Below are 25,428 nucleotides of genomic sequence, written 5' to 3'. Positions count from 1 at the left end.
GCTGTTAGAGGAATCATTTTTTCTTCTTTTTCTAGCTGATTTCTAGCTGATGTCATGAAAATATTGAAAAAAAAAAAAACATTTTGAAGGAAATATGCTGTTGCAGTTATATTTTAAAAAGCAGATCATCTTCCTGGAATGTATTGTTAGTTATTGCCAATATTCATACTGTGCTTTGGCAGTGGTGGATCTGATTATCTGATATCTGATATTGTGACCCTGCCAGTAAAGCCCTTTGAATTTGAAAAAAATAATTGAGAGAGAGAGAGAGAGACACTGGTAACACGACACTCATTGTACTGTGTTACCATGTGCACATGGAGTCAGGTGATGCTCTGACCTCCCACAACAGAAAGCAGCTGAATTAATTATGATGGGAATGGCTGTTCAAGGGAGATTCTTCTAATGCACAGATATACTGCACACAGACGTTTTAATGGATAACCACTTGTACCCGGTTGAGTTGGATGTTTAATTGAAAATAATATTGAATCTTCTTTGAATAACACATTAAAATACAATTTAACTCACAATAATGAAATGTATTGAATATTTTATTTAGTGCAATTTTATTTAGTATTATTTTATGTGGTCAATTAACCTTTTAAAGAGAAAAACAAGTTATGAACAATTATAAAAGCATTATGGAGACAGGGAATGCACATTGGCTCAGGCTACAAATGTGTAATATGGGCAAAAGATTAAAGGGACAGTACGAAAATTATTGGGGTGGGGAGGGGCGGCCGAATCTTAAATTTCATTTCTTAAGATGTGACACCCTTCCTAGCATTATTTATATTTCCCCCTTGACACTTAAAAAATGTAATACCCTCCCAGCAACATCTCAAAACAATGTAACTATGACAAATAGAACAAAGAGCGGTAGCAACAGAATTTTGCAGTTCAGCAGCAGCTAAATGCTAAATGACATCATTACATTATATGAGTTGAAAGGCAAAGGCCATCATAATGAGCGCAAAGTGTTTAGCAGAAACTATCATAACTGAGAGAGTCAGTTTACCTGTGTTTCCCAGAATACAATAGAAATGGTTTGAAACTAAGTGCTCAGTTTGAGTTTTAATGTCGGAAATTATTCATTATGAGTTTTTTCCCTTGGAGTGAGATGATAGAAAGTTGCAGTGAGAAGAAAACCAGGCTGGATTGGACCACTGACACCGACCCGCTAACCTTATCGGGTCCAGGCAGCCACAGCGCCCCTGCTGGCTGCTCCCTGAGGAGGACTGGAGCTCCAGCATCCTCTCCTTCTTCATCAGCAGCCTGGAGGACATGGAGTGGCCAAGTGGCAACCTCCAGTGCTTTAATGGTTTTTCACATCTGAACATATTCGAAAGATGTCAAAATGATTGTCTCACAATGTAAGAATATGAAAGCTATATATATGTACAACCTATCTGTAATGTACGAAATGGTCAATAAACAAACAAACAAACAAAAAACCTCTGGGGCTGAAAAATGAAGCCAATGCGGAAGTGCCAAAAACCTGCATTCTCTCTAATGGCCAGCAGGGGGGCGACTCCACTGGCTCCACTTAACCATTGCGTATAGGCGTAGCTGCTGCTATTTCATAGTGTGTTCTCAGTTCACTTAAGTTAATCGTAACGTTGTGGTCGCCTAAAAAAAGTCTTGTTCAGTGTTTGGTTGTAATAAAAGACCCATCAATGATCAATCGGATGATCAGTTTTTCCGGTGAGTACATTTTGTTTTAATGGTTTTAGGCCTGTTTTTCCCCATCGAAAATGAGCATTAGCATTATCACTGTTACCATAGCTTGTAAATGCATCGTGCTAACCAAGCTAGCAGCTAGCGCTACGGTCAGCTCCACCCTCTCATCCAAATATGGTCACTTCTGGCTCCAAAAATCAAACATGGCAACGGTTAAATCCGAGATGGCGATGGTCAAATTGCTACACTCGAGGCTTCAAAACAGCAGTTAGCAAACCAATGGGGACATACGGGACAGAGTGCACAGTAAACTCGGCAGCCACACATTCCTCTGTTTTGTGTCTTCAGGTTATGCTAGCCCATTGTTGCTAACTTTGGAGCTAACCCCTTTTACTTTTCCAGCATTTGGGGAAACAACAGACGTGACTTTTAAGCATTTATTAACTGACACACTGTAGTCTGTACTGTACATTTACTGCCAGACCGACAACTTACTACTAACCTTTTCCCCTGCCCCGCTCGCATCCACGGTCACTTCTCTGCCCCTCGCTCTTCCCAACACGCTACGCAAACATACTCCTTAACGGAGCCACGCTACCAATAGTTTCCCAGGCAACGACAGAGGTTGACTCACGTACAGCGCTGCACAGAGACTCCTAAACGCTATTGATATTAATGAATATCCATTCATTCGGATATCAAATATTAATTTATTTTTTTTGGCCTGGCGGGGGTTCTCGTTGTGTCTATTATTATTATGGAGAAACACAGATTCAGTAAACGTTGAGTACAGTTAGACCAGGCAGTCTCCATCAGGTTGGGCGAGTTCAAAGTTGTGAAAACAACGGGGGTGTTTTGAATACACCCCTGTTTTCACAGGTAATTTGTTAGTCTGTCCCTCCCGCCGCAGGAAATAATGGATTAATCCTAGAAAGCTGTTAATGTAGCACTTTTCTCCTTATGAAAGTAACACGGAGATTATTCGACCAATGAGAATTTAGTCAGACGAGAGCATATCGACCAACTAATCGACCAGTCGACCAGCAGACTACAGCCCTAGTATGCAACGATTTCTCTCATTAATCTGCTGATTATTTTCTCAGTTAATCATTTTGTCTATAAAATATCAAAAAATTGTGAACATTGCTCATCACAATATCCTGGAAACCTAAAGTGAGTCTTCAAATGTAAACCCAAAGACAAAGAAAAGCAGAAAGTCCTCACAATGGAAAAGGTGGATCTGGAGAATGATTTTGTGTGCATTTCCTAAAGTGTTGAACTATTCCTTTGAGGTTTTCTGCTTTCTGGTGAACATAAATTAAAATGCAGAAATGATCTCAGACTCCTCAAAATAATTGCTGGAGTAAAGATAAATACATGCTGTAGAGTTTATATAAAACATCTCTTCTGTCGTCTCCTGCAGATGTCTCAGGCTCACTTGGTTTAGGTGTCCAGCAGGATCATCAGGGCGGTGTCTCAGCTGGTCCTACAGCTGCTGCCTCCGGCCCTGAAGGTCCACCTGCAGCCCGAAGACGGATCCAAAGAGTCGGACTCTGATAGCAAGGAGGAGCTTCAGAGAGACAGCAGCAGGTGAGAGGAGACACATCCAACATGCCATCACATGTTAATGATAAAGGTTGTTTCCCACCTACACACATTTAACATCCAGCACTCGCTCTGTTCTCCACACTGACTGGTTACACTGGTGTTACTGGTTCCTCCAACCTTTCTATTTACTGGCTCCAGCAGAAAATCGTACTGCCATGTTATATTTAATCACACCACATGAAAATAACTGTGCATTTATTTGCTTTTATTTGTGAAGTTTGCATCAGATTGTAAATCCAGCTCTTCTTCTTAAAGGCTTTATACTTTAGGTTTCACAGAAATTATATTTATACTGAAAAGTTTATGTATGATTGTTTATTTTTTTCAGCCAAAGTAGTAGAAATTCAGAGAAATAGTTGGTGTTTTTCTTTCTTTTTTTTTCTTACATTACGCATGATGACATCTTATAAGGTCAGTTTCCCCAAAGTACACTGGGCAGTAGTAGGTAGTTGTGAGTCTGGGTAGTTGTCATAGAGTCAGCTGGTCTTTTTTTGCTTTCTTTTACTTTGCATTTTACCATTTTTCACAATAATTTTCAAACCAGCAAATATTCGTGTTTGAGAAACGTAAACGAAACAAAATGTAAATTTTTGGAATTTTCACTGAAAAATGACTTTGCGAGGTCAAGTTTAACAATTAGGAAAAATAACAATCATTGATGAGAAACTGAGTTGTGATGACAGGCGAATGAAGGTTTTTGTTAAAACTGAATAATTTACTATGCAGAACTAAGAAAAAAGTTTCATTATAACATGAAAAATGAATTATGAAATATGCTGCTGCAAACTGGTGCAAACAGTAAAAATTGTTTAGATTTTTACTTGAATATTGAAAGTTATATGGACCCCTGACTTTGTTAAAAAGCTGATTATCTTATGGTAATCCTAATGCTATGGTAATTTTATACCACTGAGCTCTGAGCTGCTGAGGTCAGTGTTTGAAGATCTTCTCCAGAAATATTTTGAAATCACTGAGGAAACTCTGGTTGAACTGTTGGGCAGTTCTGTCTCCTAGCCCTCAGTCAAGAGCATGCTGGGAGATGTAGTGAGGCAGCTGAACCAGGGTCTGTGTGTGCTCGTTGCCAGTGCCTGCCCTCCTCCTGCTCAGAGCCAGGACAGTCCACCTGCTACCAGAGGGTCACGTCTGTGGCCATCAGGTTTTTGGGGCTGGCAAGTGAGGCTTTGGCTGATGTGGTGGATGAAACGGCTTCTCAGGACGTAAACACCCTCCGGGAAAAAGTGACCGAGGAAGTGATGTCAACCATTGCCAACAGCATGGCCAGCTGTCAGGAGAGAAAAAGGGTGTCCAGGAGAATCCTGTGAGATCTCGCCTCCAAAATAACCAACCAGAGCTCAGGGGCTGCAGAGCTGGGGTCCTGCCCTCAACAACTGACTCCACAGGCTGGAGGTGCTGCCGTGGAGGTGGAGACGTTCAGCCTGAGTTCTGACAGTAATAATCAGTCAGGATGTCTTTATTCTGAGACTGATATTTGTGTGAAGCCTTACCCATTGCTTGTGTGCTCTGACAAGGTCAGCAGTGACCTGTCAGACTTTTATAGCACCTGTCTTCAGGTACTAAAGGGCCTTCTCGCCAAGTTATTGGCCTTGGTTTCCCCGAGGAGCTTCAGCCTAATGACCGGCACACACAGCGCTTCCCTGTCCACCTTGGACTTGATTGCCTCTGACATTTTGGACACTGTCATCAATGCTTTGAAGAAAATATGCCATAATGAGAAAACCAAGTTGTTGCAACAACACAAGAAGACGAGAGTAACTGAGGACCGAGTCAATTCTGCAGCTTTTGAGATAAAAGCCACCCTGCAGGAGAAACTGCGAGCGTTTTTCAGCTGCCACAAAGAAGCTGTGGAGGAAGTAAAGAAGGAGGAAATGCTAAAGGGCAAAGAGGACAGTGTCTACACTTCTGCTGGATCAAATTTACGCCTCAGCTCAACACTGAGCAGACTGGAGGTTCTGATCAGCCAGGACGAGCTGTCCAGCTTCTCCCAGCTGCTCATGAAGCATCTGAGTCTGTCCTGTGATCCCATCAGTCCTCCAATAATATACAGTGCCTAAAAATCTATCAAAAAATAATCATAAATAATAAATGCTGACATTGTGCACAGAAACCAGCAAGATGGTGAGGGAGGGTGTATTAAAACGATCAGTAAATGGAGTCTAGTGTCCTTTTGGAGGAGTGGCTGCATGATGTGTTTTCTGACTGCCACACATCATTGCTTTCCATAAACTGAATATAAATATCTCATAATATATAAGTGTATTTTAAATGCAGCTGCCCCTGTCTCATTATCATCATCTCATCATTATCAAGTCTTGGCTTCTAAGCAGTGCATAAAGAGCCCCGTTGGATCCTGCTCTCCTCAGAGCATCCATACACAGTATTTTTCTCAAGAAGTGTCCTAATATCTTGCAGTGGTGGCGACAGAGAGCTGCAGAAATGAGATCTCTCTCTCTCTCTCCCTCTCTCTCTCTCTCCTCCAGGGCTACATCCCGTTATCTGGGCGGAGAGAGAGAGAGAGAGAGAGGGCGAAAATATCCACCACACTGCTTCATAGTTGTCACCCACAGCTCCTCTGAGCAGGAACCGGCTATCTGGTGGTGTTGTCGAGACGTATTCTGAGGCGAAGAGGGGAGGATCCATCAGAACAAAGCGGAATCATTATAGATTTATTATACATACGGTGGAAAACGGGATTATATTTGCTTTTTTTGTGTGTGTGCAGTTTTTAGTCTCTGCTTCCTGCCTCTTCGTCTACTGTTGCACTACAGGAGCGCTTATTGTGGCTGAAGTGAGGATCCCCTCCTTTTGTGTTGCTCTGCAGTTGTTTATTCACAGTCCAACTTCTGCCTCCTGTTTCCCCCACAGAGGAGGTTTCATTTCAGTTTTTCTTGTTTCGGCCTAAACGGAATGAATGACAAAAACAAAGGAGGTTGATGTCCATAACTCTCCGACTCACCTCGTCTTCGCCTCGCCCAAGGAACGGAGACTCCATCTCCGGCAGAAGATGGAAAGCGGAGGCGGGACGGAGGGCTCGGACAGCGGGCAGGCGCAGCACGCGGTGGCCGGGCAGCAGCAACAAAACCCCCGGCCTGAAACCGCGGAGCTGTCTGCGGTGCTATCAGCTCCGTCTCCGGGTGAGAAGAAGAAGATAAACCGGGCTCCGTCCCCGGCCAGACCGAAGGATGTACCCGGGTGGTCGCTCACGAAGATCCGTGGAGGGATTGGGACCCCGACCCTGAGCGTAAAGCCGGGAGCTATCCACCTGGGTAGCCGCATTTCCAGGCGAAGTCCCGTAGGAAGCCTCAGTGGAAAGGACGGTAAAGCGGAAAAGAGCGGTGGTGGAAAACCGGCAGGGAAATCCTCCTTCTCCGCCGCAGCGTTGGCCAAGACCTCGGCGGCCAAGGGGGCCAAAGGCACCGGAGGGCGGAGGAAGGTGTCGGACGCCAGCATAGGATCGGATGATTTATCCAAGGACTCTGGCTGCGCCCCCGGGAAGCTCTCCCCCACCGACAGCAGCTCCGAGCTGTCGGACTGCGCCTCTGAGGAAAACAAGCTCTCCACGGACGCTGTGAGCAGCGACGCCGAGTCGAGGAGCAGCCGAGGCGGCGGACTGGACGGAGACAACCCGCTCAGGAATGGCGCGTCGGCGGATAGAGCTAACCAACAAGCCGCTGCTAAATCCAGCAGCTCCTTCGCGGAGAAAGACCGGCTCTCCTTGGGTGTGGAGACCGGGGAAGGGAGCATCTCCCCCGGAGAGGAGCGCTCCGTCACCTCATTTGACAGCAGGGTGCCTGCCAGCACGTCCCTGGCTTTCTCAGACCTCACAGATGAGTTTATGGACGGGATGCATGAGGAGTTTGTCAGGGAAATAGAAGAGCTGAGATCAGAGAATGATTACCTCAAAGTAAGTCAAATGTCTTTTATTCATTGTCCATAAATAATGTGTGGATTTGAATTTCTTATAAGTTGCTTATCTTAGCATTTCCCAAGGTTTTTAAATCATTTTGTACCAAGGGCCCCATGGGAGAGGATTTAAATGACAGAGAACAAAAAATAATACACTTAGTTCTATTATCTTTGCTCATATCTCCTCAAGCCATTTTGCTTTCAAAACAAGATCCTCTTAAGGATCCACATACAATCAAAACACTATCTCTCAGAATCATGGATGTTTTATTATGAAGTCTGTTGGGTTTATTTACCAGTTCACTCTAGACTTGTTTTCTGGTGTGTAGGGATGCATTTGGATGCCATCCAAGGCTACTCACTACAAGGATGATGATGATGTTATGAATAGTCAGCACCCTCAATAACACATGAGCAAAACATGCAGCCTTGTAGCCACAGATTGCATGCTTTATATATGAAAGCAGAGTAGTCTAAAAAATTGTAAAGCTGGAGTCAAATGTAAGTTTTTGGACAGATTGTGGCCCTTGATTCTGCCTTGCTGCCATGGTTTTTGCCAAGATGTTTGATCAGCATTGGTTTAATGGGGAGTTTAAGTATCCTGTGATTGATTAGATACTGTTTCAGTGTCTTCATCATCTTGACAAGAGTAGAGAAAACTCCAAATTCATGTACATTCGTGCATTAAGGGTATTTCTGTCATGAGTCAGATGTTTTCAGAAAACTCAAATGTAGGTGTTGGCAACATCATACTGAAATGTTGTTGTTCTGTCTGTAGTCTACAAGACACACAAGAGTAGTAATGTTATATACAGGCTGAGCTGACAGCAGCCATATGAAGCTTCCAGCCACCAACACCAAAACATCAGCACTCCAGCTGTTAAAAGAAATAAAACAACCTCATCAGTTTGGTACTAAAGACGTCTCTCAGCTGCCTCCACATGTCTGCAGGCAGTGAAAAGTAATATATGTGGATCCACCAGTCAAGCTGATCCGTCCTGCACTGAGAGTGATTGATTAGAGAAAGGATCAATTACATTAGCATGTCCCTAAGCACTAACTGGCGGTGACCAGACAAGCCAATAATTGTAAGAGCCCGATCGAGGAGGGTGATTGATCAACAGCACTTGGCTGAACAGGAGCAGCACCTCGTCTTTTCCCTGGTAGTTGTACAACACTGTTGGAGAATTTTGAATCTCGGTTTAGTTTGTTGATCTGACCTTTACTCTGCAAATGGAGTCACACAGTTGATGGGTTTTTTATTGATCACTGTGGTGATTCACTTTGTTTTAACGCACCTGCAGCTCCTGTGAAGACCAGCTTTCCACCGTTCTGAAAATAAAATGAATATTATGAGGATATAATTCACTATATTATTACTTTTAATTATAACAGCCAGCAAAATAATTGGGATTGTTGCTTCATGTTGTTATTTAGGCCCAATTTGCCTCCAACTTTTCGAATGTAGGGCTCTGCTGCTTCTCCTATATCACCGAATATCTTTTTATTTTGCACATTTGCAAAAACATGAACATGGTAATGAGGGGAATAGTGATCAACATCTTACAGCCACATCCATTGATAATGAGAATAATCATCAGTTGCAGCCTGAGCTGTGATTATATGTGCCTTCCCTCTAAAATCTTTAGCTATTGATAATGGATTTTTCTTCTTTTCTCAATCTCTTGTGTAGCGATGGTCACTGAGTATGTGTGTGTGTGTGTGTGACTTAATATGGGACAGCGTGTAACAGAGCTACCTTATTGGACCACCCCAAAGCCTCTTGGGAGGCCTTGTAGTGATGTGAGTCTGGTTGTGTGTGTTGTTGCAGCTGTGAGGAACACCTGGTTAGTAATCAGAAGATCAAAACAACACGTCGCCGAGGTGTCAGACTCTCCTTCAATCTCTCTGTGTTTTTGTAGATGCGGCATCAAATTCTCACCCATTAATTCCTTCTCTGTAATTCTCCCCTCGCTGCTCATCCGTTTCTGTCTTTTAGTACATACTTACTGCCTCTTGGCTGTCTTCCACTATAGGTTCATGTACAGCTTGTTGTTATGCCGACGGTTGTTAGAATCATCTCTAATTATAAATGTACCATAAGTGTACACTGTGTTTCTGTTAAGATCTGTTGTAGCTTTGACAGAACCAGACCTGCAGTCCTAACTTCCTCCTCGCTGTCTCCCTTCTCTCCTACAGCTGAAACATACTTATCGTTAGGCGACATCACAACACTGCCGGTCACTTCTAGCATCCACACACCTCGTTGAACTGGTTCTCACGCAACAGAAAGCTAATCAAGGGATTGAATTATCATTTAGGACCACATGCTGCTCTTTAACATGATAAACAGCATGTAGGTCTTTTACTGCAGGCCTGATGTTACATCTCACATTGAAATGAGGCGTTTTGGACTTAATTTTGAGGAATGTCTGTCCTGTGACTGCAATCTAAGCTAATAGTTGAGCTTCTGTGCTGGATGAGCTTGTGACTGTTTTATTGCTCTCACTGCTGTCCCTCAGGATTCAGAATATTTCACAGGAAGGACGTGCTTCAGTCGTAAACAGTTCATCGATATCGTTTAGACTCATTTTAGAGAGAAAATGGAAGTAAAAATAATCAGGTTCTTGGTTCAAAAACTAATTGTGCTGCACAGCGCTGTTACTGTTAATGACCAACAATGAAATCCTCAAAGCAAGTTTTCAATCGACCAATCGCGATATTGATCGCATCTATGAAGTTGTTAGTGAGGACCGTTATCACAGCAGACGTTTCTCTGAAATCTGACATCTGATTGGTTGATTCAATCTCCTGCCTGGCTGGTTGCTCACATAACAGAAACCATCTTCCCTGTTCTTCTTTAGTTAGATATGAAAAGCAGGTCAGTGGACCACCTCTCTCTCTCTCTCTCTCTCTCTCTCTCTCTCTCTCTCTCTCTCTCTCTCTCTCTCTCTCTCTCTCTCTCTCTCTCTCTCTCTCTCTCTCTCGCCATATTAACTTGTGATTCCCTCGTTTCATGTCCTCACATTCTCACTCTGCTGTCATTTCTCTCATGCTCTTTTTTTCCATCTCTTCCCCCTTTCCTTTTCCATTCCTTTGCCTTTATTTCCTTTTCTTCTTTTCCATTTTCCTTTCTTCTTTCTTTTTCCTTCTACTTCTTTTTGTGAATTTCTTTCTTTCTTTCTTTCTTTCTCCTCGTCTTTATTTTCCATTTTCCTCTTCTCCTTTCTTTTCTTGTCCTTCTTCCTCTTTACTTTTCTTATCTTTCATTGTCTTTTCTTTTCTTCCTTTTGAGTTACCCTCTTTTCATTCCTTGTGTTTTACATTGTTGTTGTTTTTTACCATTTACACTCCCTCCTTTTTTCCTTCTCTTTCCTTTTTGTTCCTTTCATTTCCTCTCTGCCTCTCTCCTCTGTATTGCAGATGTGTAGTGCAGTGGTCAGTGTCTTGCAGATTGCTTCTTGCTGCAGTCTATTTCAGCTCAATCAACAAATCTCTTTCACAAGAGTATACACACACACACACACACACACACACACACACACTCACACACACACACACACACACACACATCTTGCTGCATGTTGTAACACACACCTTACCTCAATTGTTAGCATGTTTATGATCCATATACTCACACACACACAAGCTGTTTATACTGGAGGCCAGTGGTTCTCAGACTTTTTCATATCAAGGACCCCTGGGAGTCCCTGGACCGCACTTTGAGAACCATTGCTCTAGGTTGTAGAAGCATAGACACACCCTACTCACAGTCACTCTTTGTCTTGATTTCTTATTACACACACACACACACACACACACACACATGGACACATCCCCAGAGCTCGTTGTTGCTACAGATGGAGCTCTGCAGAAGCTGACCCACATTCTCCACTGTAGTAAATTATGAGAGCACTACTACTACTACTACAGCCTCTTGTACTCCTTTTGCTTATTATGCTTGCATTTCATACACACACACACACACAACACACACAGTATACACTCTGAGAAACACACTGTGGTGTAACAACCCTCTTACTGTCCCATAAAGCCCAGTGACCCAGTCCTCTCGTAGTGGGTTGTGGTAAATTTCATTGCAGACACGAGCTGCACCTTAAATACAGTTGAGAGAGATGATGCAATTCATACTGGCAGGCTGAAATTAATAAATAATCTCTTCTTTAACAAGTCTAAAAGAGTAGTAGATAACAACGGGGCTGTGAATGAATCATATGCATGTACAAGATTATTTTTAAGTGTTATTTTTCCAATTCTGTTCCATACAAAAACGCACATTTCTATGTGTTCAGTGTAGGAATTTCCTTTCCTTTGCTCTTAACATGCTTTGCTGCAAAGACTCAATTTCCCTGCAGGGACTGTTAAGAGTTTCCCCTAAGGTAATCCAATAACCCGACCCTGACATTTGACCTCCTTTGTGCTACCTCCTGAGTGGCAGAGAGAGAGAAAGGAGAATCAATACAGTCTCATATTACTGTGTAGCTTATGAGTCCGTGTAGTTCTCTGTTTCTGATGACCCCTTTTATCAAACTTGAGAGAATATTACGTCGCAGCTCATTTTAAGAAGACGCTAATTGTTGTAATGGTTGTCTCGATAATGAGGATGATGAAGAGGAAGATGTAGCGGCTAATGAGCGAGTGATTGATGGGATGGATTACCTGACACAATTAACGGTAGATGAGTTTTTGATGATGATTATAATCTTGTATTTATGGTAAGGATGCTATAAGATGACTATTAAGCGTAAAAGGATTCCTTTATGACCCACATATGTGCAGAATACTGTCATCACGCTCCGAGTCTCTGCAGTACGTACAGTTAACAGCTCTTTCTCTGCAGGCTGCACCTGGCTCACAACGTTTCATGTTCCAATGACTGATACACTGTCTCTTCTTCACTGTCTCCAGGATGAGATGGAGGAGTTGAGGTCTGAGATGCTGGAGATGAGGGACATGTACATGGAAGAAGACGTCTACCAGCTGCAGGAACTACGGCAACAGCTGGAGCAGGTACATGTGTAGACAGAGCTCGGTCTTTTGTTCTATCTGAGCTTTCTTTGATCTCTTGTTCAGGAACTTTAAATGTATAACTCAGGCTGCAAATCTGGCAAATAAGATAGTCGGCAGTTGATCAAGCGGGCATTTGTCTTCTTTGATTTATGTGTTCGCTGTGCAGCCAAACAAACTCATATTGTTTGAATAAAGAAGTCAGTGAAACAAAGGCCTTTTTCCATCATACCATGATCTGGCATCTGGTGTCATGCTGCATAGTGCAAATATTTCCCCTCACAACAGGGCACAGTGGAAGAAGTTGGTTACCTTGCTGAGAAGTTAGTATGTGCAGCCTGTCGCCTGCAACTCTTCAGCTAACAGCTCACTGTGGCTGTTTCCTCTTATTCCATTATACCCTGAAATAATTCAGACTGATTTGCTGTTAAAAAATGCCAAAAATAACCTTGCTTTGTAGGCAGCTGGACTGTTTTTATGTGAAGCTGCTGCAGTAGGAAATGTTGGGTCTGCATTGGCAGAAACATAATACAGCTCTGTTTCTGAATCTGCAGAGTTTCAATTTAAGGTTGTTTGCATACGTTTTTGTCTCCTGCCTCTCGGGCTTTGTTTTATGTGTTTTTTTTTTGTTTTGGATTGTGTCTGTCTATATATATTTTATTTATTCTGTTGTATTGTAACGGCCGCCGCAGGGCGAATTCTCCTTGAAGGCACAATAAGCGAAGATGAAAACAAAGACAGACGACATGTAACATCATCTCCTGACCTCGCTTCTGTTTCTCAGGCAAACAAGACCTGCCGCATCCTGCAGTACCGGCTGAGGAAGGCAGAGCGGCGCTCCCTCCGCGTGGCCCAAACAGGGCAGGTGGACGGAGAACTGATACGAACGCTGGAGCAAGACGTCAAAGTAAGTGTTTGTGTATGTGTGTGTGTGTGTGTGTGTTTGAGAGAGACTGATTGAAATGAATAGACTACTCTGAAGCTGTGCCACAGTGTTTTCAGCAGCTGCAGATTAGCTGTGTGCATGCAAAAGATTCAGTATATTAAAGTATATAAGAAGCAGGATAGAGAAATTGAGATATCTGTAAGTCGGTTTATTGACGTCAAAGTTCCTGAAGTAGATTTATTTTCAAACGTAGTTGACTGGGACACAGTGAGCTGTCTTTAGTCTCTACTGTGAGCTAATTCAACCTCTGCTAAAAGCCTTTGTCCTGCAGAAATTGAAATATAAAGACATTCTCAATTAGACATTTTAATTCTTCAGTTTAGTTTTACGTAGATAAAGATCTGCTTGTACAAAAGCTCCTTTTTTCATTGAACATATTCTATAATGTACACGTACACGCACTAAAACCCACCTATGCTGATAATCTATTAAACATTACACACCTAATTTTGTGCAAAGTTTCTTTTCACTCCAAATTTGTTAAAATATTGAGTGAATTGAACAATAAACCCTGAATTTTGTATCACTCCAAACTGTGAGCTCCTTGTTTCATATCATTGCACTCCTAGTTAGCAAGCTAGCAAGCAGAAATATTCTGAACAGGAAAATCAGTCTGATGTGTTGGTGGTGATGTGACCAAAACATAACTAAAAATAACTTTTGCCTCATAGGACCTCAAATGTGTCTCCCAGAAGGTGTTATACATGCTACATTTTGTTTTGCATGATGCTTATGTGTTGCGAGACAGTTCTAGTGACCTGTTTTCTTCACAATATGGAAGTCACGAGACTGTGATGAGGTCAGGCTTCATCTTATTAGTTGAAGGAATTTCCCTGTTTTAAACACATATGGACTGATTATCACACTGACTTAGAGACACTGAACGCCTCATTAATCCTCAGCTAAAGATCACTTTCACAAACACACACAGATACAGTAAAGATCCGCTTTTTACAAGCGTCCTTCACAGAACTGTACGCGCACACACACACCAGTCACCTCAGGAATCCTTGATAAAGGTCAGTTACACACAAACACACCGAGCGCAGCGTAAAGCTACTGCATGTTTTTGTCACACTGACCCTGAACTGTGGATACACTCCGTCAAATTCACAGCGTTCCTCCAACATTTTCCATGTGATAGAAGATACAATGAGGCCTTTATAACTCAACAGAGAGAGAGAGAGCGAGTGTGTGTGTGAGAGAGAGACTGTGATGTCACTCTCTAAGGGCCCTCCGCCTGCTGTTGCTGTCTGTCTCTCTGCTGCTGTCTCACCATCTGGTTGTTTTTGGAAGAAGGAAGGAAAAAAAAAACGAGGGAAGGATGGAAGGAAGGAAGGAAGGAGGGAAAAGGATGAGGGTACATCCTGTGACTCTTGTGGGTGGGTGTTTAGACTGGAAAGGAAAAAAGGGGGATTGGTCAGTGTTTGAAAATTCAAATTAGCCAATGAGAGTGAGAGGATGAGGTGGGGGGGAGGGGGGGGGAGTCAGGGGAAAAAAAAGACTGAAAAGGAAAAAGAGAAACTTAGCAAAAATCAAAGACAGCAACAAATACAGAGGAGGGGAAGACAAGGAATTATTCAAGAAGGATTAGTTGCATTTAATAGAGTCGATTTGAATGGAGGTCTGACTTGAATTTAAATCTGTAATAGCCAATGGGAGCGTCGGGATAAAGAGTGTGAGAGTGAAGTCAGAGATGAGAAAGAGAGAGAGACAAAGCTTGAGAAAGAAAAAGAAAAAAAAAAAAAAAGCGAGTAAGCCAGCATCTGTTGGCTGCTTTAGCAAAGACGGATCATTAACACAGGAAACTTGGAAAAAATACACAGCTGGGAGACAAACCTGACCCCTCTCTGTGTCTCCCTCAACACATGGCTGATTGTCACCAGGGCCAAAGACTCAGACGCCAGGTCAAAATACACCACGCTGTCCCGTGTGTGTGTGTGTGTGTGTGTGTGTGCATGCATGTATTAAGCCCACGCTAAGCTTCTCTTTTACAAGCCTCTCACAGTCACTCCTGTGTTTATTCTGGTAGCATTATCATTAGCCTTGTGAAAACAGGCACTCCTGCCTCTGTGACTCAGCAGTGATTCAACTCTAGTGGAAAATAACTTTAACAGCAGTAGAAGAAAAAAAAAAAAAAGGACAAGGACTGTAAACGTTGAGCAGTCTGAATGCACTTAAACTCAAGTATCAATACTCAATATAAAAAACTGTAAAAGCTTTCTGACCTTCAACACAAAAGCAAGTGATAAAAACCTCAGATAATGCACTCAGTCACTGTAGTGTTTCTTAAAGTGTTAGTATGTAACATTCGCATAGACGGTCTACCACTGTTAAGAGTTGTGTCATGAGTTTATACTGTATGAAGCCTCATTATGTGCTGTATTACAACATAAAACTATCAATTCTAATTGAATCTAAACATTCATCTGAGACTCTTCTGCTTCTTCTAATGACACAGATTATAATAAAACAGATAAAAACTTGGCAGTTTTTTACAGTTATCAGGCGGTCCTCTCTAAAATATGTAAGCCAGCAGTGTCCAACACGGGGATGGGGACCCTGCCAAGGCTTCACAAGATGATAATTATCAGAGAAGGAAACTTAAACCTCTAAAATGACAGAAAACATCTCGTTGGTTTAACTTAAGCTGGAGAACACATGCAACCTGTGACAAGGGGTTTAGACAAGTAGACATTTCTTTGTATTCAGAGGTCACAAGCCAAAACAAGTCACAAGTAAGCACTTTAAAAGAATCTAATTTATTTAAACTAATTTTCACCTGAATTGTTTGTCCTCAAATACCCATAATGTCTTATTTCGTGCTGCCAGAAGATGCTGGACTCCTTTTGCAATGAGCACAGATCAGAAAATGCTTCATTTACTGCACATAGTGTTCATACTGTTTAAAGTGTTTACTCCAAAACTCTTTTTTTTTTACGCTACCAGACTCCGCCCTTGTTACATCAGACAAACCTTGGTTGATGATTTTTGGATATGACGAGATGTTTTAGGGATGTTTCCTTAGCGTTGGAAGTGCAGCTGGTGGACACGCCCAGTGAGCGTTGCACTTTATGGTCCAACTTGACCTTGACTCACTGAGCTGCTCTGCACTGAGCTGCTTTACAAAAGTAATTGGCTTAACTGCAGTTGATGCTTTAAGGCCCTGATTTGATGACTCACATGCACATGTATACAGATGACACAAAAACAAACACGTATGAACTCTCTCACACCCCCATCTCGTCCTCCTCCTCCGTCCCTCATTCTGCTCCTCTGTCCTCCTCTGGCTTTCTGTCCAACTGTTCATATGACCTTTAGCGCTCCTCCAGGGAGACGACGGGGGACTGTCAGAGTGTTAAAGAGAGATGGAGGGAAGACAGAACGAGAACTAAGAGAAATGGAGAAATAGGAAGATTGTGTGTTTGTCACATGACTATATCGTGACAAAAACATCTCTTTTTAATGTACATCACATGCTGTTATTTGTGCTGTTTCATAAAGTGTGTGTGCCAGCTTTAATGTGACTTTGTGCGGGTGTGTGTGCGGGTGTGTGTGTGGGTGTGTGTGTGTGTGTGTGTGTGTGTGGGTGTGTGGGTGTGTGTGTGTGTGTGTGGGTGGGTGTGTGTGTGTGTGTGTGTGTGCAGGGTTTTGGGGACCATAGAATCTCCATGAGAATTTCTGACATCATTTCCTGTCCCACTCACACACTGCTCTCATTCCCACAGGCTACAGACATCTGGACGCACACACACACACACACACAGATACAGAGGAAATAGTTGTTAGGATTCTCATGATGTCAGCTCAGTGGTACTTCACCATATTTCCAAAGAGAATTAGTTTTGTGTCGGACTTAAAGGGCTGATTGTAAACTTTCTGACACAGTTATGATGTCGACCAGGTGTTTTCATCCTGCAATATTAGAAGTATGTATTGAAACAAGTACGCAGTAAATGGAACTGCATTACAAAAAGACACATTTCTCTATTTTGAGCTAGTTGTATCCAGCAATTTAGGTAGTTTTGTTTTGAGATATGCACTGCTGACATTTCTGCCTTCACCCCAGTACAGTAGAGGTGAAAGCAATTCCATTTATCTCAATTTCAAACAAAATGATCTTTACATTTATTATATTGTTGTAATGACTATCTGCATTACAATTGGAGTGAACTGATCATTTGAAGTTATAGTCATCTGCTTGTTTGCTGTCTTACCAGATGTTAGAGGAGAAGCTGGATGTGCAGGATAGAGAGTGGTCCATGAACTGTTTAGCATAGCTTAGCGCAGACTGTAAGCAGCGTTGAACTTCATTGTGGTTGCCCATATAAGGAGAAACCACCACAGTGATGGCTGTAAACCAGGAACGGCTTTATAGAGTTATGTATAATATTTATGCTACATGCGGCACCTGTGTTCAGTTTGTGCCATATAGGTAATAGAAACATTATCTACTGATATGAAGTAGTCCAGTATCCAGTGGGCTCACAGTTAAATGTATCTCTCTCTGTGCATCTTCATTTATATTTCTGTCCTTCCTCTTCTCTGTTATCCTCCTCTGTTTTCTCACTTCTTTATTTTGTTCAGCTCAGTTCTGTCACGGTATGACTTCCTATGAGCTCATCCTCCCTCTCTCGCTCTCCCACAGACACACATTTGTACTGCTATACTTGTGCGTACCCTAATTGGCGTAATACATTAGCTAACCTGTAACGCTAACCCTTAACCATCGCAACACCCAAACCCTGAACTTAACCTAACCTAACCCACATCTAATTCTAAATTTAACCTTTTTAATCTTCAAGCAGCCCTTTGAAGAAGTGAGGATCAGTCAAATGTCTTAACTTTCCAAAAACGTCCTCACTCTCACACACTAAAACTGGTCTCCACAAGCACCAAAGCACACACACACAGTCGTTAGATTAGAGCTGGGAAGGAAGCGGTATCCGGTACTTTTATCTGACAAGGGCCAGCTCACAGCCCCATCTCCATATGTATGTACTGCGTGTGTGTGTGTGTGTGTGTGAGAGAGAGAGAGAAAGCTAAAATTGGATTCAGTTTAGTGGATGTACTGTATGAGCTCCAGGAAAGTGTTGCTCTTGCATCTCTCTCTCTCTCTCTATCACACACATACACACACATGCACACACACACACATCCCAACCTCCACTTATGCGCCACGTGTGATGCACACTGTAGGAAGTACAGTTTCCATGCCAGTGTCACACTTTACATCCCTGCTGCCAGTAGGAAATGTGGTTTCTCTGTGTGTGTGTGTGTGTCATGATGATGATGCGTTTACTTTTAGCTTCTCAGATGGGATACACTGCAGCCTGTCTCTGCTTTATACTATTGAAAATTGAATATGTTTGATTTTTGGATGTTTGGTTGCCCAAAACAAGCAATTTGAAGTCGTCGCCACATCCCCTGAGAGTCTGTCACGGCTATTTTCCACTATTAGGGTTTTTAAACGGTCGCGCTGAGCAATGCGGCGAGCAGTCGACTGGCATTGCCAAGATAAAATAAGTTGTTTACCTTCTGTTGGAAGTGTGCTGGTTTGCAGAAAATGCAGTAAGAGCCTGCTGTCTACATCTCTTCATCGAACATCTCTCACTGGCTGTTTCTGCTTCTACTATTCCTCTCTTCAGTATTTATAACTCATACGTGGACCAGACAGCTCCAAATACCTCCATATCTTGTTGTGTAGACCTGTTGTTATTGAAGGATAGCACCGCTATCAGCTCCGCTAATAAGGTGACACATTACATTTCCTATCACTTCTTCACAACAGAAGGTTTTTCCATTAACAGCGTGTCAAGCCAACAGATTATGTTTTGACAGTTCATTGACTGAATGATTAATTGAAAAGATAATCGATGGATAAATAGAACTAGAAATAATCATTATTTGCAGGCCCATCCACTACTACTGCAACTATTAATATTACAGCTATGATATCAAGTAAGTAACTTTATTTATGTAGCACCTTTCAAGAGCAGAGACGTCACAAAGTGGTTCACAGAGGAAATAAAGCGTAAACATACATACAGACAAAACACACTGACACAGAATAAATAGAAAAAATACACAAAGGCAAGTGTGAACAAATGGGTCTTGAGCTTTTTTTTTTAAAGGTGTCTCCTCTAGTTTTAAGCTCAGATGGAGGAACAACCAGCAAACCCTGATCAGACGACCTTAGAGACCTGCAGGTGTCACATGGCTTCAGTGGATCTCTAATGTAGGCAGGTGCCTGACCATGCAGAGCTCTACAGATGATCACAAGAACTTTGAATTGGATTCTGAATTTAATGGCGAGCCAGTGAAGAGCAATCACAGTCTGTGTCACATGAGACCTTTCGGAGGACCTGGTTAAGAGTTTAGCAGCAGCATTTTGGACCACTTGTAAACAATCCAGGGATGTTTTGCTGCGGCAGGTGAAAAATGAGTTATAATAGTCAAGTCAAGTAGTGTGTCTTCACACCTGGATGGAAGCCTGTGTGTGTGTGTGTGTATGAACGGACAGATTGACTGGATGATGGTTGGGGGATATTGGAGGTGAGAGGATGCCAAACAACATGCCAAGGATTGTGGGAATACATCACATTCTATCACCCCTGTCCCCTCTCACCCCCCCCCTCTCTCTCTCACCCTCTCTCTCTCTCTCTCTCTCTCTGTCTCTATCCAAAGATAGATGGATCACAGCCTGTACTGGAACAGCTGTCACGCCAGTGGCTCTCTCTCTCTTCCTCTCTTTCACACATAATGGTTTTATATATAGACATGAAGCAGATTACTTGTGATGTAACATCCTCTAAATGGGTGTTGAGAGGCCGGAGTGTTGGATGAATGTCAAAAAGGTCATCAGCATCAAAACTAAACATCAACACCAAAGTTACCTCTGAGGTATTCACAGTCTCCTCACAAACCCTCTGATTCTTTTGAGTAAGTCGTTAAAGTATATAAACTGTTCTCTTATTTTCGGAAGTATTTTATGACTCTCGAATGCACAAATCATAAATTGTGAGCATAAAAGCAGCTGCAGTAGCGATATGGAAATTTAGTTTGTACTTGTCCCCAACTATGGTTCTCTTACATCAGACATGTTTGATTGATACATGGTAAGAAGTGTTGTGGTTTGGTTCCAGGGCTGTAAAGCTGCTTCTTCTCGTCAAGAGTTCTGACAGCTTCACATTATAGCACGAATACAGCAGTGATGAAATGATGCAATACGAGGCTCCCGCAGGAAACTCACAGTGCAGATACACACTGAGAGAGATGACAAGCACAAATATGAACACCGATGCCTTGTTGGATTGTCACAGAACCAGAAATGTGTTTGTCGTCCAAGCTGTCATCCATTATTTTATATGCGGTATGAAGTTGTGTCAGCTATTTGCCTAACCAAGGTATTTCTAAAGCTAACAGCCGCTCTCTGGCTTGCACACATGCTGATCTGAGGGAAATATTAAATCTATGGAGGATGTTACAGAAGCAGTACTATATTTTTTATGGAAACCCCATTTTTTTTACAACCTTTTGCATTTATCTTGGCTGTGGTTACTGTATTTGTTACTTTGCAGATGCAAACTGCGCATGAAAAACAAAAGCTCATAAAATCTGATGGATTAGTCATAAAAAAGCTAACAAGCCAAACCCAAGAGATAAAAGTAAAAATATAGACTTAACACCTCGACCACATTTAACATTCAAATGTGATAGTAGTAGTTAAACTGATAGCAGTTAAATACTTTTGCTTGAGTGAAATTTTGTTTGTGATACTTTATCTTGTATTTTCGGGTTTCTCTGTCACTTGAGTAAAACAAATGAACACTCCTTTCTCCCCAGACATGTCTGGTTCATTATCTTGTGAAATATGACTGTGTTAGTTGTTCATTTGATATTGACTGAATGTGTTGCAACAAAAAAAATGAAGTCAAACATGTCCAATACGTAATGAAACCATATAGAGGCAGAGCAGCAGCCTATTTTGGTTTGTCAGCCGTTTTAGAACCACTGATGTGATTATGAAAGAGAGTTTTTTTTTTTTCAAAAACACTCCTTATCTGACAGTACAGCTATGAGCTGATTCTGCAATACTCTCCTCTATGATAAACTGAGAGGTTCAGCTAAACAGTAGGCAGTCGATAATTCCACAGAGAGCAGCACTTTGTAAGCACATTTCATAGCTCATTAAAAAACAGTATAGTCACCTCCAAGGTTGAGGCCTGTAAGAAGCTTTTCAGTCTCTGTCGTCGTTCCCCGACATGAAGCTACAGTCTGTGATTTGACAAACAACATGCAGGACTGAACCACTGAGGAGTGCTGTGGTGAATAAAACTGCAGATTAGAGGAGTGTCTCAGTCAGTATAAATGGTTATGTTCTTAGTTTACTTGACAACAGAGAAGCTAAACCACTGCGGGAAACTCTAAGATAGACAGACGAGTGAAAGGGCATCCATAAACAAAACTGTGGTTCCGACATGTATTCAGGAAATAAAATGTTAATGTTCCTGGTAAATTTGAAAAGAACAACACCATGACAAACTCACTCAAAATGCTTTCAGCCACAAATTACCTTTCAAAACAACAAAGGAGTCGTCTGGAGCTTGTTTTTTTGAAGTGGACAGAGCCAAAGTGGTGTAATAAATTGGTTTTGAGCAGAGTGGCTCTGTGGTCGTTACTGTCTCCTCACAGCAAGAAGGTCCTGATTTCAAACCCCATCGGGGCTGACTGAAGCCTTTCTTGAGTTTACATGTTTCCTCCCACACCAACAGACATGAATGTTTCAGTAGGTGTTAGAAGTACTTCTGCCATTGCCCTTGAGCAAGATTGTGGAGTGCAGTACTGTCACCGCCCACCGCTCCTAAACAGTAAGAACAGGTTGTATCTAGAGGATGAATTTCCTCGTGAGAATATAAAAAACAATGTATGCATGTTAAAGGAATTCTCTAATGTTTTGTGGAATATATCAGGTGTTGGATAAAGAAATCAGATAAAGTCATTTCATCTCTGTGTATTCAGTAGAGAGATTCGTCCAGGATGTGTTTAGCTTAACTTTGCACAAAGACTGAAAGCAGTGAGAAACTTATAGCCTCCATGAATGAAGAAAAATACACCTCCCACTATCTCCACATTGGTTTTCTGTGCTTTGTTACTTGTTAATCAGTAAACTACCCACCAATACATCCAAGAATTAGCTGTTTACACATGCTGCCAGAGTTTGCACTAAGCTCCTATATCATAGAGGTAGTTGGCAGCAGTACGGAGAGAGAGGGCGCTCTTGTAAACCACTGCCAGCTGACTTGGCAACAGGTTAACTTTTTCAACTTGATACCACGGCTAAGCCTTCTATTTTAAGCTAAAACCCACTCTGTTAAGCTAAGTGATGAGGTTAGAGTAAGTGGATAGGAGCCAACTGTAGGCAGGTTGTTGGTAGCATCGAATGTGGCCGATGTCAAAGAGCATCACCTGAAAACACGTTTAGGCACAGAGATGAAATTGACGTCCATCTTCTTGTTTAACTGTTTATTAAGGCAGTTATAATCAACATTAATGGACCACATGACTACTTGTATCTGAACAGGGTCACTTGTTGCGATGAAACATAACAGAATTATCACCGGACTCCGTTATTTAGCTCATTGTTTTGGTTTTTCAGCAGCCGACTTTACTGTTTTGGTTCACTCTCACCGCTCTCATCATTTTGTTTCCAGACACAGAAGGCAGCTGTTTGGAGCTAAAAGTTCTAACAACCCACTGTACATCACATTACCTCCCGGCACCAAATGGCAGACAGACAAAAGTTAATGACTAATTGACGAACACAGTGGAGTATTTAGCAGCTAAAGAGCCATTTAATTCCCACTGGAGTTGGTGGAGACCAAAACTGTGCTAAAATAAAAGAAAATATTGAACTTCAGAAATACGACTCCAAATGAATGCTCCATATAACTGCTGGGTACGTAAACAGTTTTCTAGTGAGTTCTTCATGTCAGCTTGTTCCCGCCCCCAAGTTGCCAAAGAAATCAGTTACAGGTTTAAGAAAACAAATGAGTATTTCTCAAAAACTTAGAGTATTGCTTAATTAAAGTGTAAATGTGTAACATGACAGATAATTTTTTGTATTCAGCATCATAGGTTTAATTTAAAAGCTTTATATACATTAAATAAATGAAAGAAATGAATGTAATATATGATTCTTTCGGTGTTTTGTTTCTGTGTTTATGTCGGCTCATCTTTCTCGACATACACACTTAAATGTGTGCCTCTATAGTTGTGAGGACCCTCAGTGACGCAGCCTCTTATCTTAACCACCACATGCTACGTACTGTCCAACCACAACCTTTACACTAACATTAACTGAAATCTAATTCTAACCTTGATCTAATGAAGCCTTTTGAAGAAGCAGGGACCAGGCAGAAAGCCCCTCAGTTTGATCCTACAAAGATAAGACACACACAACCCCCCACACACCACACACACACACGCACATACTCTCTCACACACGCATGTACACACACACACACACACTAAGCTGCTGTGTTTCCATAACGGTCATCTCTCTAACGACTTCCCTCCCTGTAGATTTTATCAAAGAGTTTTACATGTGTGCGCGTGTGTGTGCGTGTTTGCGTGTGTGTGTGTGTGTGTGTGTGTGTGTGTGTGTGTGTGTGTGTGTGTGTGTGTTGTGCAGCCTAATGCAGACAGGCTGGATAACAGGAGGAACAAGGCTCTGGTTGTTGAATGCAATCAAACACACAACCACGCACAGTGTACACGAAAGAGATCCTTTTGATGACTAACTGCCACTTGTTGAATGATACTGCTGTTTGCCCTGTGGCCAGTGTGTTTGTGTGTGTGTGTGTGTGTGTGTGTGTGTGTGTGTATTGTGTGTTTTGTTGTGTGTGAGTAAAGGAACAGTCAAGAAACCCTCACTCTCTCTGCCTCTAGGTTTGATGTTTTTTCCTTCTGTCCTTATTTCGTACTTTCTCTCTCACACACACACACACACACACACATACACACACACAATCTCCTTAACACATCCACACACATACACACACATTCACACAGTTTCTCACCAAGCTCTGCAGCACCCCGACTGAATGCTAATTAAATCCTATAGCTCTGTTGCTGGGTAAAACCACAGCTTCAATGGCATTAAATTCCTTCACGTTTCCTTTAACATAGAAGAACAATAAAGCATTTATCAGGAATCAAAGGCTGACAAAGGAGTGTTGAAGGGGAGGACATTATAGAAGTGAACAGAAGAGGAGGAGGAGGAGAAACAGAGGCCCATGTGTTGAAAACATCCCATTAATAAAAGCTGTTTTTTGTTTACGATATTGATGCACTGATCAAAATTAAGAGTTAATCAATCACCGTTTCTGTCCAAATCAATACACATAAAGCTCTGGGAGCTTTCAGCAAACACACATTAAGAACTGTGTGTTTTTAATACACGGATGCTGATGTACAGTGTGAAGCTATTGTTCTAAGGAAGCGGTCGATCTGCTTGAGAGAGAGACAGAGGGAGTAAATTGATATGCAAAAATGTCCTTTTGGTTGAAGAGGTAGTCGGTGAGATCCTTTTATCTCTTATTTCATCTCCATATTTACTACTCAGTGCTCACTGCTGTCGTGTTCCTGCACATCCCAGAGGTCGCCTGTCAATCAACAACATTTCATTTTCTGTTGATGAAATGTATTTACCAACCAAGAACTACAGCATCAGGCTGTGCAGGGATTTTAGTGAACTTTTGTGTGTATTTGGTGGCATATGCGCTGAAGGAAGATGACGTTACCATTTTTACTCCTGCCCACTAAGCTCTGATTGGTCATTTGTTTCACCAACCAGTTGAAATAACACATTGGAAATGCGGGTGGTTATTCAGTGATCTGGAACCAGGCCAATGAGTTGCATGCTACATGCTAACCCTGTAATTACAGTGTTGGTGCCTTCAGGTGCGGTTGTATTTACGATGTTCATGAGAAACGTCAAGACTTTTGAGTGGAAACTTACTCAGAATTCAGTCGTAGATCAATGCAAAAAACCCATTTTTTAAGAGGAAAAACTAATTTCGTTGTCAGCAGCTATCTAATTTCACCAATAAGCAACTGTGTTGTCACAACTTATAGCCAAATTGAGGGTCTTTGAGTGTAGTGTTGATGGACACTGTTACAATGTACAATGGAATACACAATATGTGTGAAGTGAATGAGCCGCTGCTGTACAGCTG

General features: G+C 42.0%; 1 protein-coding gene across 4 annotated transcripts in view; it reads left to right on the top strand.

Annotated features, from left to right (window-relative positions):
* Positions 1–1,427: 1,427 nt before the first annotated feature.
* mtcl2 (microtubule crosslinking factor 2) overlaps positions 1,428–25,428 on the top strand; it is a 107,539-nt gene continuing 83,538 nt past the window's right edge. The window contains exons 1-5 of one of the 4 annotated variants that reach the window (XM_067591634.1): positions 1,428–1,707; positions 3,107–3,273; positions 5,790–7,213; positions 12,145–12,246; positions 13,028–13,150. In XM_067591634.1, coding sequence (XP_067447735.1) covers positions 6,221–7,213; positions 12,145–12,246; positions 13,028–13,150 — 1,218 coding nt within the window. In that variant the 5' untranslated portion in view covers positions 1,428–1,707; positions 3,107–3,273; positions 5,790–6,220. Of the gene's footprint in view, positions 1,708–3,106; positions 3,274–4,183; positions 7,214–12,144; positions 12,247–13,027; positions 13,151–25,428 lie in introns of those variants that run through there. The other 3 variants (XM_067591632.1, XM_067591635.1, XM_067591633.1) reach the window with 3 other exon arrangements.

This window comes from Thunnus thynnus, chromosome 6 (assembly GCF_963924715.1).
Source record: "Thunnus thynnus chromosome 6, fThuThy2.1, whole genome shotgun sequence".
Lineage (NCBI taxonomy): Eukaryota > Metazoa > Chordata > Actinopteri > Scombriformes > Scombridae > Thunnus > Thunnus thynnus.
Note: the sequence above shows the minus strand (reverse complement) of the source record. Positions and strands in the feature narration are given on the sequence as shown.